This window comes from Perca fluviatilis, chromosome 20 (genome assembly GCF_010015445.1).
Source record: "Perca fluviatilis chromosome 20, GENO_Pfluv_1.0, whole genome shotgun sequence".
NCBI lineage: Eukaryota > Metazoa > Chordata > Actinopteri > Perciformes > Percidae > Perca > Perca fluviatilis.
This window is the reverse complement of record NC_053131.1, coordinates 4,279,880-4,298,122: the sequence shown is the minus strand read 5'-3', so window position 1 is coordinate 4,298,122 and position 18,243 is coordinate 4,279,880. Positions and strand designations below refer to the sequence as shown.

The window sequence follows — 18,243 nt, the reverse complement described above, 5'->3', positions numbered from 1 at the left end:
AGAATAAAGTATTTTCTGAACAAGCATTACTTTCCTGAATAAAACAAAAAATAAGCACCTTTTCCTTGGCAGTAGAAACATAAAGCCTTTATTTTTAGCAAAGCCCTAATACCCCAGGCATTGATTGAAAATATTGAAACAGACATAAAGCCTAAAGTAGTATGAACAGTAAGTTAGTCCATATCTATGGTTTGTTACATTAAAAAAAAAAAAAAGTAACCGCTGCATATTGCCACTTAACTAAGTCAGTGAAGTTTACTAGTATTGAAAAACAAACCAATCTTTCTTCATCAACACAAAATGACAGTGAGATATGTTTCATGAAGTAGGCTGACCCCAATACAACCAATACCGGAAAATAGTTCATGAGTAATAATAAATCACCTTACTTAGGACTATTCCAACAAGAATGTAAATCAAGCATAGTCAAGTTCAGCCGCTTTGTTGCTCAAGGAGATAATAACTTTCCAAAAAAAACTACAACCTTTGGAAGGAAAAAACATCTAGCCTTTTTGAGCATGCTAAGGAAAAAAAAAAACTTGAGTAAAGGTCCATCAGATCAACTAAAACTAAAATATTGTTGGTATCGTTCGTTAATCAACACAAACATTTAGTGGCTCTGTCAATTTGTTGTATGACTAAGTAAAAGTTCATTGCTATTAGTGAAGTCCTCACTGTTTAACGGTAACCCTTACTACTTGAAGGTATCTCCATAAGAGTGACATGACACTGTCATGAACACATGACACAGTCATGACACATGAACCCTATCTCTAACCCTAACCATAACTTATCATGACAAAAACCGAATGACACTTACACAAGAAGTGTTATGTCATAAATGTTTATGACTTGTTTATGTTTATGACCCGTTCATGACAGCGTCATGTCACTCTTATGTAGATACCTTCAAGTGTAACAAATTTAACACATTTAATTATTTGCCAACAACAAAAGCTCTTGCTGAAGCATGCCTTCTTTCCCTCTTGCCTTGCCGTCTCCGCTGCTGGCCAGAGCTGACTCTGAGCCTCTTTATCACATGCTGTTAGATCCTTCTTGAAGCGCAAACCATTTCTCTTTAAATATTGGCTCTATTTCGCATGCCTCCTTGTCAGGTCCCTTGTCGTTCATTCTGGCAAGCAGCAATCAACTTCGATAGGAGAGTTTACCTGCGCGTTGTGACTGCTGTGCACGTGCTGCTTAGTTTTATACACATGGGCGCCATTCTTTCCCTCTGCCTATGTTTTGTCTCACACTCACAGCTGCCAGTACAACTCTTGATTGTTGTATTGGTGCGCAAAGAGTAATATCTGTGCGTGTGAAAAGATTGATCTTATCAATGCAGCTGGAGAAGGGAGGAGAAAAGAAAAGGGAATGAATACATAACATTGTGACAAAGACATTAAGCAAGACGACAAAATGTTTTTGATTGTGATAGAAGTGGGTCCATCTCCATCCGTCCGGTGTTCAGTCGCAGAAAATGAATTCAACCATATGAAACGCCATAACTAGTTATCTTACCTTTAACCACATTTTGAAGTAATTTTATATGGATTTTTAAGTAGGCCAAAACCCCAATGACAACCATAACAAAAATATTGCTCCTAAGGCATTACACATTCCTGGTTGGTATTCGTTGCTCTTTATGGTGTCATGGTTTAGATATGTTTTGTATGTTATTTTCAGGTTAACACGTCATGGTTAAGGTGTGTGTTTCTGTACGGTTAATTTAAAGAGATAGAGTTGAGGTGTTTATGTTCGGCATGTATTTCCCCAGAATGCAGCAGTGCAGCACCCTCTGCTGGTAAAGAGTGGGAGGAGTACATCCAGATCAGAGGCTTAGTGGAGAAGATCTGCAAAAAACAGAAGGGTGAGTATGTGTGCATACACACAACATTTTTACCTTTTCAGATGAATCATTTTTAAAAATGTAATTCCACAGTACTAAATACATTTTAAGGAATAAGAAATTAGATTAGATTTGATGTCATTTAAAGTCAGGCATCAGTTTAGTGTTGAAAATAAAAGTGTGTGTGTGTGTGTGTGTGTGTGTGTGTGTGTGTGTGTGTGTGTGTGTGTGTGTGTGTGTGTGTGTGTGTGTGTGTGTGTGTGTGTGTGTGTGTGTTTTCAGGTATGTCAATAGTGTTTGAGGGCAGCAGAGAGGACTACTTCCCAGACTTGATGTCCTGGGCTCAAGAAAACGGAGCTTCCTGTGATAGCTTCACAGTGGCCAACTTTGGAACGGAGGGCTACGGCCTGCGAGCCACCAGAGACATCAAGGTAAGCTCAAACCACTGGTAGTCATTTTTATTATTGAAGTTTCTCTAGTATAGTACTTAAACCAATCTATTGACTCCCAGTGCAATACAGAATCAACACAAAATATTGACTTAAAGCAATAATAGTTTGTCTCCCCAGTATACAAGAATGGAGCTATCTATGATTTCTGTTCTTACCTCCGACTTTATGTTGGCTGTTGAAACAGGTGACGCCCCTTGCATTCTAAAGCCAGCCTCTAGTGACAAACTGAGTCAGCCATCAGCTAGCTTGAGTCGAGCTGAGACTGGCCATTTCAGACCACCCGTGGCGCTACCATTGGGCCCGGGTGGGCCTGGGCCTACCCATTTTAGGTCCGGGCCCGCCCATTTTGACCCAGGCCTATAGTGAGTAGTGAGTGATTTTCATTCTAGCAGTTCATCCAATAAGCAGCCAGAGGAAAGCTTTGAGTGAAAGCTTCTCAGCCAGTCAGCGGCACGTGTGGACTCTTAAGCCCGCCCACAGGCTGCATCGTCACCAGCAAGTGATCCATTGAAATGAATGACGTTTGCGCGCAAGCTTTTCAAGCAAGCTCAATGAGACAGACACAGACGGTAGCTATTAGCTAACATGAAACACAAAGCAAAGCAGCTTGTTTTCATTTAAATTCAGCAAGAAACGCTCCGAGTAGCAGGAAACTCCTGACATTTTAAGTAACGCGATTACAAGTGACTAGTTACCATCCTGCTTGGCCGCCCTCTCACCATCAAGTCCTCCTGTAGCCACCCCCTCACACCAACAAGGCAAGTAGGCTAACAGTTTGGTAATAATAATAATAATAATAATAATAATTATTATTATTATTATTATTATTATTATTATTATTATTATTATAATATTAGCAGTAGGCAGAGGTAACTTATGATAGCGTTTTATGTGTTTATAGGAGGAGACAGGGTTCAGCAGCCTAGCACAAACGGCGTTCCCCAAGAAGACCTGTCACAACCTCCGCTAGATAGGGATGGGCGATATGGCCTAAAATCCATATTGCGATATACATTGCAGCCTCTTGCGATAACGATATATATTGCGATATATAAATTATAATAGAACCATTTCAGAACAGGTTACATAGACCCTAAGGAAAACCAAACTGCTAAATGTATTTTTTTTAAAGAGAAAGAAACAGTATGTAGTTTTGAGAAAATGTATTGTTCAAAACTGTAATTATACAACATAATGTTGCAGATAAATAAAATTCAAGTAAACTAGTTGCAGAGACTTTGACAAAGAAAAAGCTTAAAGTATTGGGTGTCTTCTCTTTAGTGCAAACCATTCTAAAAGGCACTACACTTAGTTAGTTTAAGTCCTTGGTTCTTAAATGCCACCCAAGATGCAGAGAACAGGACAAACTGGTGTCTGTTTAGTTAAGGAACAGTCACTGTACTGAAAATACTTTCAGTATTAGGCAAAGATGCACATATATTTTAAATAAAAACATATTTCAAACAAAGTTTCTTACTTGCAGCCTAATGTAACTCATTTGCACACACACACACACACACACACACACACACACACACACACACACACACACACACACACACACACACACACACACACACACACACAGTGTGGGCCGGTCTGATAATAGTTATACATTACAAGTTGTTAGCGACACCATCCTGGCGCCGCTGCCTGCTGGTCAAACTGTGCAGCCTCTGCTCAACCCTGTCGGCAGGGGCCGTAAACATCCCGGTACATTTTTTGGTCCCACTCCGCCGCTACACACACGCGCACACACAGCTGTATGTTCAGCGGGGAAGTACAACGTCTGCAAACACCGGCTGCCAAGATTCCAATCGTCCGTTATATAGTGAATGGTCAGGCTGGTGAAAGGCTCCATGGTACGGCTCGACCACAGCTCCGTTGTAGCGGCTTAAATCCAAACTAAGTCCAAATAATGGATGTTGCACCGGTCTTTTTCACCAGCTCCTTGTTTCGCTTTTAGTCATGTTTACTCAAGATGACGATGATGCGCTGCAGCCGGTTGCAGCTCGTGGCTCTAAACTTCGCGGGTAGATTGCGTCATCAACATGAATTATCGCGATAGTGCAATATAATTAAAATCTCTATTGTAGGCCAATTTTGTATCGTTTATATTGCATATTGTCTATATCGCCCATCCCTACCGCTAGACCTGTCATCAATAGATGAGCCTGCAAGCCAGCCCAAACTCCGTACATTCCCAGCCACACACATATCGGGGAAAGATAGATTTTGTTTTTGGGCTTATTTTAACTGGCCCATCCAGTTTTCTGGAGGCCCACCTACACTCAAAATCCTGGCGCCGCTAGTGGTTCAGACCGCTGCAACTTTTCCATGCAACATTCTAAAATTGTGTGTGTGTGTGTGTGTGTGTGTGTGTGTGTGTGTGTGTGTGTGTGTGTGTGTGTGTGTGTGTGTGTGTGTGTGTGTGTGTGTGTGTGTGTGTGTGTGTGTGTGTGTGTGTATAGGCAGAGGAACTATTCCTGTGGATTCCCAGGAAGATGCTAATGACTGTGGAATCGGCCCAGAACTCTGTACTAGGTAAGGACTTCAGATAAGTACCGTATTGGCACGAACATAAGACGACCCCTTCTTTTTCCATACTAATTTTTGGTTCCACAGGAGAGAATCCTGATAGCTAAAGGCTCTGGCTCCCATTCTACTTTTGGAGACTCTGGGAACCCTGCATTCTGGGAGCGCAGTGCTCTAGTGTGGCAATAGGGTACTATAGTATGAGCTTTTTAAGATGTGATGGTGCCAGACCATTGAGAGCATCGTAGGTCAGGAGAAGGATTTTAAATTAAATCCTTCAAAGCCAATGCAGAGAAGTTAATACAGGAGAAAGATGATCTTTCAATCTTCTTAGTTCTTGTCAGTACATGTGCTGCAGCATTCTGGATCAATTGGAGAGTCGTAAGGGACTTGTTCGAGCAACCTGATATTAAGGAATTACAATAGAAGTTACAAACGCATGGACTAGATTTTCTGCATCGTTTTGAGAGAGGATGTGCCTAAACACAGGTGAAAAAAGGCGGAAAGGAAATCACCAAATCAATACCTTGGAGGTTGTTGCACGTCTAATCTCTTCTACCACTGATGTTCTATGAGATTAGTAGAACATATCTTAACTTTCAATGTGTGTACATTTTAACCTATTTGACTGCAGTAACCCAAGATTTTCAGTCTGCTCAAAGTAGCATTCTGCTATACTCAGGAATGCAAACTTTTCACCTTTCGGCGAAATTTGTGGTTTTGAATCCAAAATAGTTCATCTAAGTGATCCGTCCATATCTCAAGAGTTTCACTTGGTCTGGGTCCAGCGAACAAAATAACGGGCCTGTATGTCACACGAAATAGCACACGTGCGATACAGCTTTGCTCTACTTTGCTAGTAGTACATTCATTTAAAGGTCATGAAAATTACTTTTTAAACTCCCCCTAATAGACTTTGAATAGTCTCAAATTACAGTGGATTTAGGCTACTTCATAATTTTATTAAATTGTGTGAGTAAATGCAAGCTGGGTGGCAATATTTGTGATAATTTGGAACCAAGCTTTGCACTCTCTTGACTGTTTTTTTTCTTTTACCTGATTACTTACTGATTACATTACTTTTGTAAAAGTAATAAAATTCGTTCTAGGGTGAATTTTCCCCTATACCCTTATGCTAAAATTGACAGTTAATCCACATTTTACTGCTGATATTTAAAAAATCTTCCCGGGAGGGGAGCATCTTATCACCTTTTTTACCCCTGATGAGTTTGCATCCTTGTATCCTATAAGTGATTGTAACCTCTATGTCTCAGGTCCTCTGTACAGCCAGGACAGGATTCTACAGGCCATGGGCAATGTGACACTAGCCTTCCACCTGCTGTGTGAGCGGGCCAACCCTGCTTCATTCTGGCTGCCATACATCCGCAGTCTTCCTCAGGAGTACGACACACCGCTTTATTACCAGCAGGATGAGGTGCAGGTGCTGCTGGGCACACAGGCAGTGCAGGATGTCCTGAGCCAGTACAAAAACACTGCACGCCAGTACGCTTACTTCTACAAACTGCTACAGGTGGGCAGATTCACTGAACACAGACCCATACATACTGTGCATATACAGTACCAGTAAAAGGTTTGGACACACCATCTCATTCAGTGGTTTTTATTAGGGCCCGAGCACCGTCGAAGTCGGGCTTGGGCGTGGCAAATTGGCTTAAAAAGCCCCTGCCATGAGATTTATCTGGATGTACGAAATTTGGTAGGCATGTGTCTCATAACCGGACTCACACGCTCCTTATTATCTTCATATTAAAATAATAAACTTAGCACAAAAAGTAGGACATTTGTGTTTGGTATTTCTCTGTGGTAACAATGCTTTTGGAAAGCCTGTTTAGTTCCCTTTCAAATGGTACCCCATTTGTAAGGAACATGCAAATGTGAGATGAGCAGCAGCGCTGAGTATGTGGGTTGCGCCCATGAAAAATTTGCCAAATCTTCTCTGCCATTGCCAAACACTTGTTTTGAGCTTCTGGTACCCTCAGGTTCCAATAAGGTACCTTCAGGTGCCAATAAGGCACCTGATTGGCAGCACTTGTGAGCATGGGCCCTACTACTGTAAGTACAGCTACAGTCAGTAAGTGTCTCCTCCAAGAATCGGCATGCCACATTTGACTGATCTGGATAGGGCCCTTGCGATAAATTAAAGATTATTTATTGTCATTCCAAAAAACACTTCAGGAAGTGCAGTGTAGAACGAAATTATGTTACATTGGACTACCATAAAAACAGACATAAAAAAAACCCATCAGCAGCTAGAAGAATGCAATTATAAATAAATATGATGTAATAAAAATATATGTAATAAGATGGCTAGCCTTTAAAAAAATATGAGAGATGTAGAAATACACGTGTATACACATATCCCACACATACCCATACATACTGTATATCATATGCACACATACTGTATGTTCCACATTGTCTCAGTTCACAGTGTGGTGCTGTTCAACAGTCTGATTGCAGTCGAAACAGCACAGACCTACTCCTTAGGCATACCGCCTGCCTGAGGGCAGGAGAGAGAACAAACTGTGGCAGGGGTGTTTAGAGTCCTTGATGATTTTTTTCTGCCCTTGAAAAGCCACGTTGTTTGGCCAGCTTCTCAATAGGTGGCAGCGTTACCACAATGGTCCTCTCAGCTGACCTCACCACCCTCCTCAGGACCCTTTTCTCTGAGGCGTTGCTGCTTTCATGCCAGGGGGAGATGTTGCTTGTTAGCACACTCAATGGTTCCCCTGTAGGTGAGGACTGTTGGGTTGAAATGGGCCTTTTTCAGTCTCTTTAAGAAGAGCAGGCGTTGGTTGGCTTTTTTAATGAGGGAGGATGTATGCAGGGACCAGGTCAGGCAGTCAGACATACAGTATCTCACAAAAGTGAGTACACCCCTCACATTTTAGTAAATATTTCATTATATCTTTTAACACTGAAGAAATTACACTTTGCTGCAATGTAAAGTATTAAGTGTACAGCTTGTATAACAGTGTAAATGTGCTGTCCCCTCAAAATAACTCAACACACAGCCATTAATGTCTAAATCGCTGGCAACAAAAGTCAGTACACCTCTATATTAAATTCCCATAGAGGCAGGCAGATTTTTAATTTTAAAGGCCAGTTATTTCATGGATCCAGGATACTATGCATCCTGATAAAGTTCCCTTGGCCTTTGGAATTAAAATAGCCCTACATCATCACATAACCTTCACCATACCTAGAGATTGGCATGGGGTACTTTCCATAAGATCATCTCTCGGTGCAAATCAAACCAGCTATTAGACTAACTGAAATAAAACCATGCCAATCTCTACAAATGGGGCACCATTTGAAAGGGAACTAAACAGGCTTTCCAACGGTATAAGATTTATTGCCAAAAAGCATTCGGTCTACCAAACACAAATTTCCTTACTTTTTGTGCTAAGTTTATTAACTAATTATTCTTGATTATGGCTACTTTAACGTACTCCTCCTATAGATTTAACTGATTACAGATTTGTAATTTCCAACGCTATGCATTCCATGGAGAAAATTAAGTCTAACTCTTGCGTGCAGGGGCCGACGGTCATGAAAGTACACGGGCGCGTTGACTGGAAGCTGGCCATCCACCCTGACGTGCGCGGGGTGCAAGGGCCCGTTTATCGCTGCTTGCAACTTTAATTTTGTACTTTTGAGGCCTTAAACACCGACGAAAATGCGTGAAAATTTGCACACGCATCTGAACCAGTGAACATTTTTATATTTTATGGGTCTCGTGCTTGGGTGTAAACAAAAATTGCTCGATGGTGCCCCTATACATTTCAAAGAAGTAACCCCTGCAATTCGTTTCACCTAGATGTATGAAAATTGGTAGGCATATGGATCATGACCAGACTTACTAAAAAGCCTCTTGGAGTCATACCCTAAATGCAAAAGGAAGTCTGCCATTATTAACAACTATTTTTAACAACATAACTGATTTGTTTGTGAAGACAGAGTCAAATATGATTCCAAGGTTTTTTGCGTGTGACTTCACATATGTGGAGAGGTGGTCTAGCATACTGGTGAGATGACGTTTGCACTTAGAGGGACCAAAGAAAATTAAATCGTAAATATAATCACGATTGCATTATCACATTTTGTCTAACGAAAGACAATAAGTCCCCTTAGCATTTAAATTTGTCTCTCCATCTCTCCTGTGGAGCAGTCCATCTTTCAGTTCAACAGTCAACACACATGCCATCTGATCATGCACATTCACACCAACCTAATAGAAATAATACAATTTAGAAAAATTGTGTTTTGTTAAAAAAAAAACTCACATAAATAACATTTTTGATATTATTGTAAGGTATATAAGGTTATAAGGAACTCCCGTGCCAGGACACAACTTTTATAATCATATAGAAAGTGTGATTAGTTTTGCTTTCATTTCTGATATTTGACACGTGAAAGGATGAATACTGTGGGCTTACCTCTGTGTGATAAGTAGGGCTGCACAATTTGAAAAAAAAGTTATATTGTGATTGGGATTTACAATATTGTGATTGCGATATAATGGTATAATGAGTCTACTTGCTCGATTATCAACGAAAATGCACAAAATACTAACATTTTGAAATGTGTATTCCTCAATTTAAAGGAACACGCTGACTTATCGGGACTTTATCTTATTCACCTTAACCCCCAGAGTTAGATAAGTCGATACATACCCTTCTCATCTCTGTGTGTGTTGTAACTCTGTCTGATACCCCCACGCTAGCTAAGCCTAGCACAGATCCTGGAGGTAACCGGTTCCAATTAGCCTAATGCTCCGAATAAGTGACAAAAAATACACCAACATGTAAAAACGTTTACATGTTGTGATAGTCACAGTGTGTACAAATAACAAGGTCATATGAGACACAGCCATCTTCTAACCGTATACAAACTGGGAACTATATTCTCAGAAAGGCGAAGCACTGCTACTTGGGCGGAGTGATTTGCTAGCAGCACCTGAAGCCCTGTGGTGAGGAGCAGAGCGTTCGCCTGGAGTTCGCTCAGAGTTGGAGTAATAGTTAACAATTACTAGATAGTAAAAGCATAGTGACCTTGTTATTTGTACACCCTGTGACTTCACAAATCACAACATGTAAACAGGAAAATGTTGGCATTTTTTTTGTCACTTATTCGGAGCAGTAGGCTAATTGGAACCGGTTACCTCCAGCATCTGTGCTAGGCTTAACTAGCGCTGGGGACAGAGTTAGAACACGCACGGAGATGAGAAGGGTATGTATGGACTTATCTAACTCTGGGGGTTACGGTGAATAAGTTAAAGTCCCAATAAGTCAACGTGTTCCTTTTAAACATACAAAGTTAAACAAGCATAAAAAGAAATGCCTAAACAAAAAATGTGCAATACTTTTTTTAAATAACTTAATATTTTACAATTAAATAACAAAAGTAATAATTTTAAAATAGACATTTCTGCTTTGCTCAACAGTACAAATGAAATAAATGGAACAATAGACTAGGAAAAATACAAATTCTTATTAAAATAATACATTTTGTATGCCCTTTCAAACAATGCGATTAAATATAATAAAATAATAAGTAATGTAATAACTAGTGGTTAAGAAAATATACTTTGTACAACATCTTCTTAAAGTCTGCATTCTCTGAAACCCCTCTACACCTGAAACATGGCACAGGCGCTACTGCTGAAACAGACTGACTGACTGGTCACTGGTCATCTTTTGTTGACGTTGTTACGAGGGGCGCGCTTAATACATCAATTGTGTAGGGTAATTCAGAGGCTGAACACAGAAGAAGCATTAATCGCATTAGTGAGAGTGGCAGGTGCTAATGAGTGATGTCAGTGTGTGAGTGGTGAAGCAAGAGAGTTGAGGGACGCGTTATTATGGAATCCACGCAACTTCTAGGCAAGACCCACCTAGCGCGGGGCAATATATCGATATTATATCAATATCGTGATATGACACTAGATATTGTCTTAGATTTTGGATATCGTAATATGGCATAAGTGTTGTCTTTTCCTGATTTTAAAGGCTGCATTGCAGTAAAGTGATATCATTTTCTGAACTTACCAGACTGTTCTAGCTGTTCTATTATTTGCCTTTACCCACTTAGTCATTATATCCACATTACTGATGATTATTTATCAAAAATTTCATTGTATAAATATTTAGTGAAAGCACCAATAGTCAACACTACAATATCGTTGCGGTATCGATATCGAGGTATTTGGTCAAAAATATCGTGATATTTGATTTTCTCCATATCGCCCAGCCCTAGACCCACCCTTCAATAGCATTCACGCACTACTATTGGCCAGGCGTCCATGCTTATGCAAGGTAACGGAACCCGATTTGTTCAGCCTTGATGCTGTCATGTACGTGGTGCGAGACTTTACGAGGGGGAGGGGCTAGAGTCTGTGTGCGCTGCAAAAAATACATAGTTGATTTGGAAACAAATGGAATGTGGGCGGTGCATCCAAGTAGAACCTATGAATGGGAAATGTAGAACCTATGAATGGGAAATACTAATATGCGGCAGAACATTCCTACATATAATTAAGATCAAATCAGTTAAGAACAGTGTTTTGTGCTGGTTACTAAATAGTTATCATTTACAGTTCGTTACCTCAATAAAATTAAACTAAATTACTTTACTGATTTCTTTTTTTCAACCAAAAAGTAATGCATTACTGTGATAAGTATCTGTGTATCTGTCTGTCTGAAGCTTATCTTGCATACTACTGGACACTATCAGCCTAATATTTTATGTACACATTTATGACTATGCTCAAGGCCCTCTCTAGTTGTGGTTCTCGTTTAAAACATTTAATACTGTCAGCCAGTTGCTGAGGGGTGTGTGTGTGTGTGTGTGTGTGTGTGTGATAGAGCAGGGCCTCATTTGTGTCGGCCAGCAGCTTACAAGAATATGCCAGATTTTAAGATGGGTGGCAAATACGTGTCGGCGCTTTGGAGAAAAAAGTTAATATACAGTATTTTGTTGTCACGTTAGCTAACATCAACAATTTTCTGTGAGTGTATGACATGTATGTACAGTCTATAACTATATCCTACGCACTTTATAACTTAATTTTAAGGCACTCACGTCACTTTCTTTTGCTAATGTAATGCTTCCGAAAAATGATTGCCACTAAAGTGTGAGCCGTTGCTTAGCGAGCAGCGGCAGCTGAGAGATGGCTTAAAATGTATAATTTCCGGATGAATGCCTGTTTGACATTATTTATGGTATTATTATTATTTGTTTTGGTCTGGCGGGGGTCCCGTTGGCCTGGTGGCCCACCAGGCCTGTACAATTATAGTGGAAACACTGCAGTGTGTTTCTATGTGTGTGGCTGGCTGTGTGGTGTAATTGGCCTACTGCATGACTTGAGTGCAAATATGAGCTACTGTATGAGAGCTGCGGCAGTTCTATGAAATTTAGGCTAATCCTGCCGGTGCCACTGGCCAAAATAAGTGGAAACAGCTGTGTGGGCAGACAGGGTTATTGGAATCAACAGTGAACAAGCTTATGCCATACCAGAAAATGTATATAATGTTTTACTGTTTAGATAGATAGATAGATAGATAGATAGATAGATAGATAGATAGATAGATAGATAGATAGATAGATAGACCACCAGGATCCCAGAACATGCTGCAGCTGCTCTGCTGGGTTAGGAGGTGTGAGCATGTCTTGGCAACATTATTACAAATCCAACACAGCTAATATAATAATAATAATAATAATAATAATAATAATAATAATAATAATAATATTAATATTATTAATAATAATAATAATAATAATAAATATGGCAACCTGCTACCTCTCACTGAAACCACACCAAACACTTGAACACATTTACTGAAAACAATAATGACAACTTCAGTTGTTGTAACAATTTTACTACCAACATACATTAAAAAGGTAAGTTATGGTGATGTTACGTCCTCAACAAAAGATTAAAAACACTTGATGTATAAGCTTCGTGAACTGGGATGATGTCAAATACAAGATAACTGAAAAGGAAACAAGAAATAGAGATAAATTGGCTTGTTAACTGAACCAAAGCATTTTGGATTGTAGAGGCTTGTAAAATTGTGAGGAAATTAAGGTTTCAGGGCACCTGAAGTCTTTCTATAAAGTTTATTACTGCAGTTACCCACACAATACTACAGTCTATTTGCTAAACTCTGTTGAGTCACGATGAGCCACATTAGCATTGACAAGGTTACTTTTAGGGGGCATCTGACTTTCCTCTTTTCTATAACAGGCCTTTTTTTAACAGGCATTTTTACTTGTCATAATAGGAAAATTACAGATGTTACTAATAACATTAACAATGGCTCTGTTCTGTTCAAACCATGACAGTGTGACAGTCAGCCAACATGCACAATACCAGGACCATGAAACTAAAGCGGCTAAATTGAATCCAGTCATTATTAGTATTATTATTTACACCTGCTTTTCCTTTTGTTACTTGTCAGAGTTAGCCTGACAAGCCAGACCCACATCAAGATTTTGGGTCTGGGAACTCACCATTGGCAGGGCTCAATCCGAGGGGCGGGATAAACGGTTGTCTTTCAAATTTCCTCTGCACTCATAGCCAACCAGAGCAACGCTAGTTGATAGAAACTTTTTCTTTATCCGGTCGGCAAAACTCCGAACACATCTTCCAAGTCTTCCAGAGTTCCAAAGCTGATTCGAAAGACCGCTGTTCGCCAGTAGCAGCAGCCGCCATCTTCTTTGTTTTCAAGTAGCAGGGAATTCACGTGGAACCGTTGCAACTCTGCTGTCCTTATGTTAAGCCCGCCCACCGACTCTATACACGATTTGATTGGCCTGACTAGAGTCTGGTTTTTCCAGCTCACAAGCCAATGGAGAGTTGCTAGACTGACCCTGGCTGTTACATTATATTATCTGCCGCTAGGGTGCATCTAGATTTCTAGGCTATGTCAGAGTATCTTCCATGAAAAATACCTATTAAATAATAAAAATAAATGAAATGGGGGAGGCATTGGGCCAGAAAAGTGGTTAAGTTTTTGGAAACTGAGCAACACCTTCAATCAAAATAAGTAGTTCAGGCAGAGTTGAACTTTCAGATAGTCTGCTCTATTGTCAATGTTGTACTATGAATTATGGTCACTGATATATTTCCTATATATTTACATTTCAATCAGCAGTACCCTTTGTTTGTCAGCGTTTCTAAAGAGCAGAGTTTTTAGTCCACTGTAATATGCCAACTAATGGAATAAGATATGAAGACCGTAGTATATAGTGAGTATAGTAGTGTATGAAATATTGGTTACCAAGCCCAGACAACAGATAGTGGGATAGTAATCTCAAAATATGCTAATATGCTATTAATGTCCCATTAATAATCTGATGCATGGTGAAATGACAGCTCAGCTTTGATCAGAACTCACCACATTCCTCTAAAGTTCTCTCATATCAAAGAAGCCTGGAATAATTCATTACATTTGTCAGGTGTTTGTTTTAATTAGATGATGAACAGACAGTGGAATGACTGTTTTGCAAGGTAAGATAGACATGATATCTGTATTTGGCTGAATCTTTTCTTTTAAACACAAATTTAAAGGGATATCTCTGATAGTGATTAGTTTATTGCCTTTTTCAATTAGTGTATATACATCTTTTACATACAAAGGGTAACTAAAGACTAATGCTTTGTTTACTCCCTTTTTGAAAATCATGCCATTTCAGTGGACTCCACTAGGTGACAGTGTTGTGTTCTAAATGATTTAAAGTCAGTGACCTAAAGTGGTGGAGGAGCTTTAGTTACTGACCCAATACTCTTGGCTCCTGGTATAATGCTGTCTATGTTATTGATGTTAATTGTAGTGTTAATCCACATTGTCTGGATACCGTGGAGACTCTGTGACACATTGTCTGAATGCTGGTCATTTTCTTGTGTTGTGGTCCTAGTCACAACCTAATGCTAGATTTGTTCTAGTGCTCCCCCTCAGATCTTCTTAATCTGAATAACTGTGGCAGGAATGCATTGATATTCTCAAAAAAAACGAATACTTTGCAGAGTTCATCCTTTACACAGATGCTCTGGCAGTGTGTTTACTTCACGGCTTACAAGTACTTGGGATGGGAAAAAAGAATTTGGTTTGTATTTATCTGGTCATTATCATAAATATTAGTCCATTATTAGTTGTCTCTGTTATGCAGGCTCTATGCTCGGCACAAAAATATTGAGTGTCCCACTGAATCCAGACAGAGCCCTGGAGAATTCAGTCCAGTCAGCTATAGAGTGACTTAGCCCAGCATGGGTAAATGCTATTACTGTTGGGGTACAGTGATACTTGTAGCTAATTTGTACAATAATACAATCGCGTTATGAATACAAACCGTTGTCAAGTTTAATGTTTTCTATTTTGTAATACATTTTCTATTGATCAGAAAATTGTCCGTGATGTTGAATTGAGTTGTATAACAGACCTCCCCCACAGTTCGGCATGCACGTGAATGGAGCACTTAACGGCAAATCTGAGCAAATCTGGCTGTGCCATAGGAAAACAATGGCACAGCCAGGGCAGAGAGGTTTTATCATTTGTATGAAGTTTTTATGTACAGGGCGCAGCAGAGAGACGTCGCCTCTGCAGCTTGTTTAGTTTACAGGGATAGCAATGCTGATAAAGCGGTCACAACTGTGGTTAGACTTTTCAAAAAAAAACTGCAAGTTTGAATATACGCTAACATTATTCACACTCCTAAATCTATTTACAGTTACCGCACATCTAGTCGCAAATGCGAGTAAAACGCTCGCACTGTCATGGCCTCTAATGGCAACAATTCAACAACTGCACCTCCTCCCCCACTCCTCTGTCCAAAGGCATCCCCCAGGTTTCGTTGCTTCGTGTCCTTTTTTATCCTCTGTGAAATCACACATGATTATCATCCTTCCCAAATCCTTCACCAAAACTACTCACAACTTCTGCCTCACCATCAATAACTCCAGTCTTTCTCGCGACCTACACATCTGCAACCTCAAAAGTTTTTTCCGACAGCATCCTCTGTCAATGAAATCACCAGGACCGCCCATTGCTCTCCTTCTCTGCTGACGAAACCTTAAAGGTCCCATCACATGGTGCTCTTTGGAGGCTTTTATATAGACCTTACTGGTCCCCTAATACAGTATCTGAAGTCTCTTTCCTGAAATTCAGCCTTGGTGCAGAATTACAGCCACTAGAGCCAGTCCCACAATGAGCTTTACTTAGTAGTTGCCATTTCTGTGTCTGTAGCTTTAAATGCTATTGAGGAGGAGAGAGGGGTGGGGGTTTGGCCTTGACCAACTGCCACTTTGCTTGTTTGAAAGCCATGATGTCTCTCTCATGGGTGGGCTAAATTTTCTGGGAGGGCAAAGCAGAGAAAGGGGAGGTAACCTTGCTCCTTATGACCTCATAAGGAGCAGATTCCAGATCGGCCCATCTGAGCTTTTCATTTTCACCTATCGCCATTTGTAGCCACTGGAGGACCATAGGCAGGCTGGGGGAATGCATATTAATGTTAAAAACCTCATAAAGTGAAATTTTCATACCATGGGACCTTTTAATCAATGCTTAATCACATCCAGATTTGACAACTGAAATAGCATTCTTTATGGTACATCATCCAACGTCCTAAATAAACTCCAGAAATCTGCTGCTCATCTGCTCACCCATTTACGCTTCTGTAACCACATCACCCCTGTTCTCCAGAACTTCCACTGACGACCTGTCCCACAACGGATACAATTTATAGTCCTACTTACTCACAAAGCTTTCCATAACCAGACCCCCTCCTATGTCACAACCTGCTCCAACCCCACACTTCTTCCCACAGCCTCCTCTCATTTGATGCCAACCTCCTGTCTCCCCCACTCAGGAACAAGCACCAGACCTGGGGTGACAGAGCCCCTCCCTCTCTTCCCAAAAACACATCCACCACTGCACTGCATCTGTCCATGTTTAAATCAAAAGTAAAAACTCACATTTTTAGAGCTGCTTTTAATGTTTGATTGTGTGCTGATTTTTTTAGTGTGTGGATTTATTTCCTTTCATAACTCTGTAAAGTGGTTTTGAGTGTTCTAAAAATTATTAAGTGGCCGTGGTTTCATCTAAAGTAGGTTCATCTTTGATACATCTTCTCACGCACGCACGCACGCACGCACGCACGCACGCACGCACGCACACACACACACTTACTCTCTTACCTCCTCATAGAGCCCCTCGCTCTGCCCCCATCTCCCTCCTCCTCAGATGACCGGGCTTGAAATTTAGCTTGTCACATTGGCTTTGAATTGAATTGACCTGAATGTAGCTTCCTCAAAAGCCCTTCTCGCTTTCTATTTCTACCCCCCATTTCCACCTCCCTGTCCTCTGTCTGTCCAGTGTGTTGGATGTATGATCAGCCACACAGACTGATATATGCTGATGTATACAGACAGGAAAAAACACTACTGACATTTCCCCAAACACAGAGATGTTTTCTTGCATGTAAACACTTCCCAACCTACAGTACATTACCATATAGGCAGCACGTTATCACCTGTATTTCAGGTCTTTAGTGTTATCATTTAAGTTTTTTTACCAGAAAATACACTACCTGGCTTCTTTGTTACTTTTTATTGTGGCATGAAAAGAAGTGTTTTACTGTTAGCCCTGGCCATCTTGATTGCCAGTATGCAGTGAGGTGACGGTGTTTACCGATCAGGTGCTGTCTTTCTAAATGTGTCAGAGATCAATCTACAACGACTGTGCAGTGATGTTTATGTGGATGTGACCCAGCGCCATTGCTGATGTACATCTTCAGTTTTCTATCAGATCTATAGCCTACTGTTATATATGGTAGCACCCAAAATGTTTTACGCTACTAAATATACTAAACATGAAACGATCAAACCAATATATTGATATAACAGAGTAAATGTTACAAATAAAGCATTCATTCTCATTTAGGCATTTGATTAGTATTGTATGGCAGGGCGATTGAGCTGGTTAGCCTGTTACTCCTGTTATTTTCCTTTTCCAAATAGGTGAAAAATGTCAGGAGAAATGCCAGGAGTTTAGTTTAAATTAAAAAGTATGACCATGTTAACTGCATACTAAATTAATCAAAGCTCACTAGGCCAAATTGCCTTCTAATATGACCGGTTGCAAATGCGGACAAACAATGGAACATTTAAAATAATAATAATATATTTAATTAATATATAAAAATAATTAACATAATAGTAATATTTAATTAATGAAATAATTAATACTGATCCCTTCTTCTGGCGTGGCAGCAATATGCTTCTGTAAGTTTGACATCTGTATCCATTCCAAACTTAATGCCAGCTCTCTCATTTTCCAGAAGTGGGTTAGTGATTAGGTTGAATAGTTGAATGAAAATGTTGCC

At 40.0% G+C, this 18,243-nt stretch overlaps 1 protein-coding gene across 2 annotated transcripts in view; it reads left to right on the top strand.

Annotated features, from left to right (window-relative positions):
* Window positions 1-18,243, top strand: part of setd3 (SET domain containing 3, actin histidine methyltransferase) — a 61,985-nt gene that overhangs the window by 16,543 nt on the left and 27,199 nt on the right. For both annotated transcript variants that reach the window (XM_039785939.1, XM_039785940.1), the window contains exons 3-6: window positions 1,778-1,870; window positions 2,132-2,280; window positions 4,773-4,845; window positions 6,111-6,367. In XM_039785939.1, the coding sequence (XP_039641873.1) occupies window positions 1,778-1,870; window positions 2,132-2,280; window positions 4,773-4,845; window positions 6,111-6,367 (572 nt within the window). The remainder of the gene's footprint in view (window positions 1-1,777; window positions 1,871-2,131; window positions 2,281-4,772; window positions 4,846-6,110; window positions 6,368-18,243) is intronic.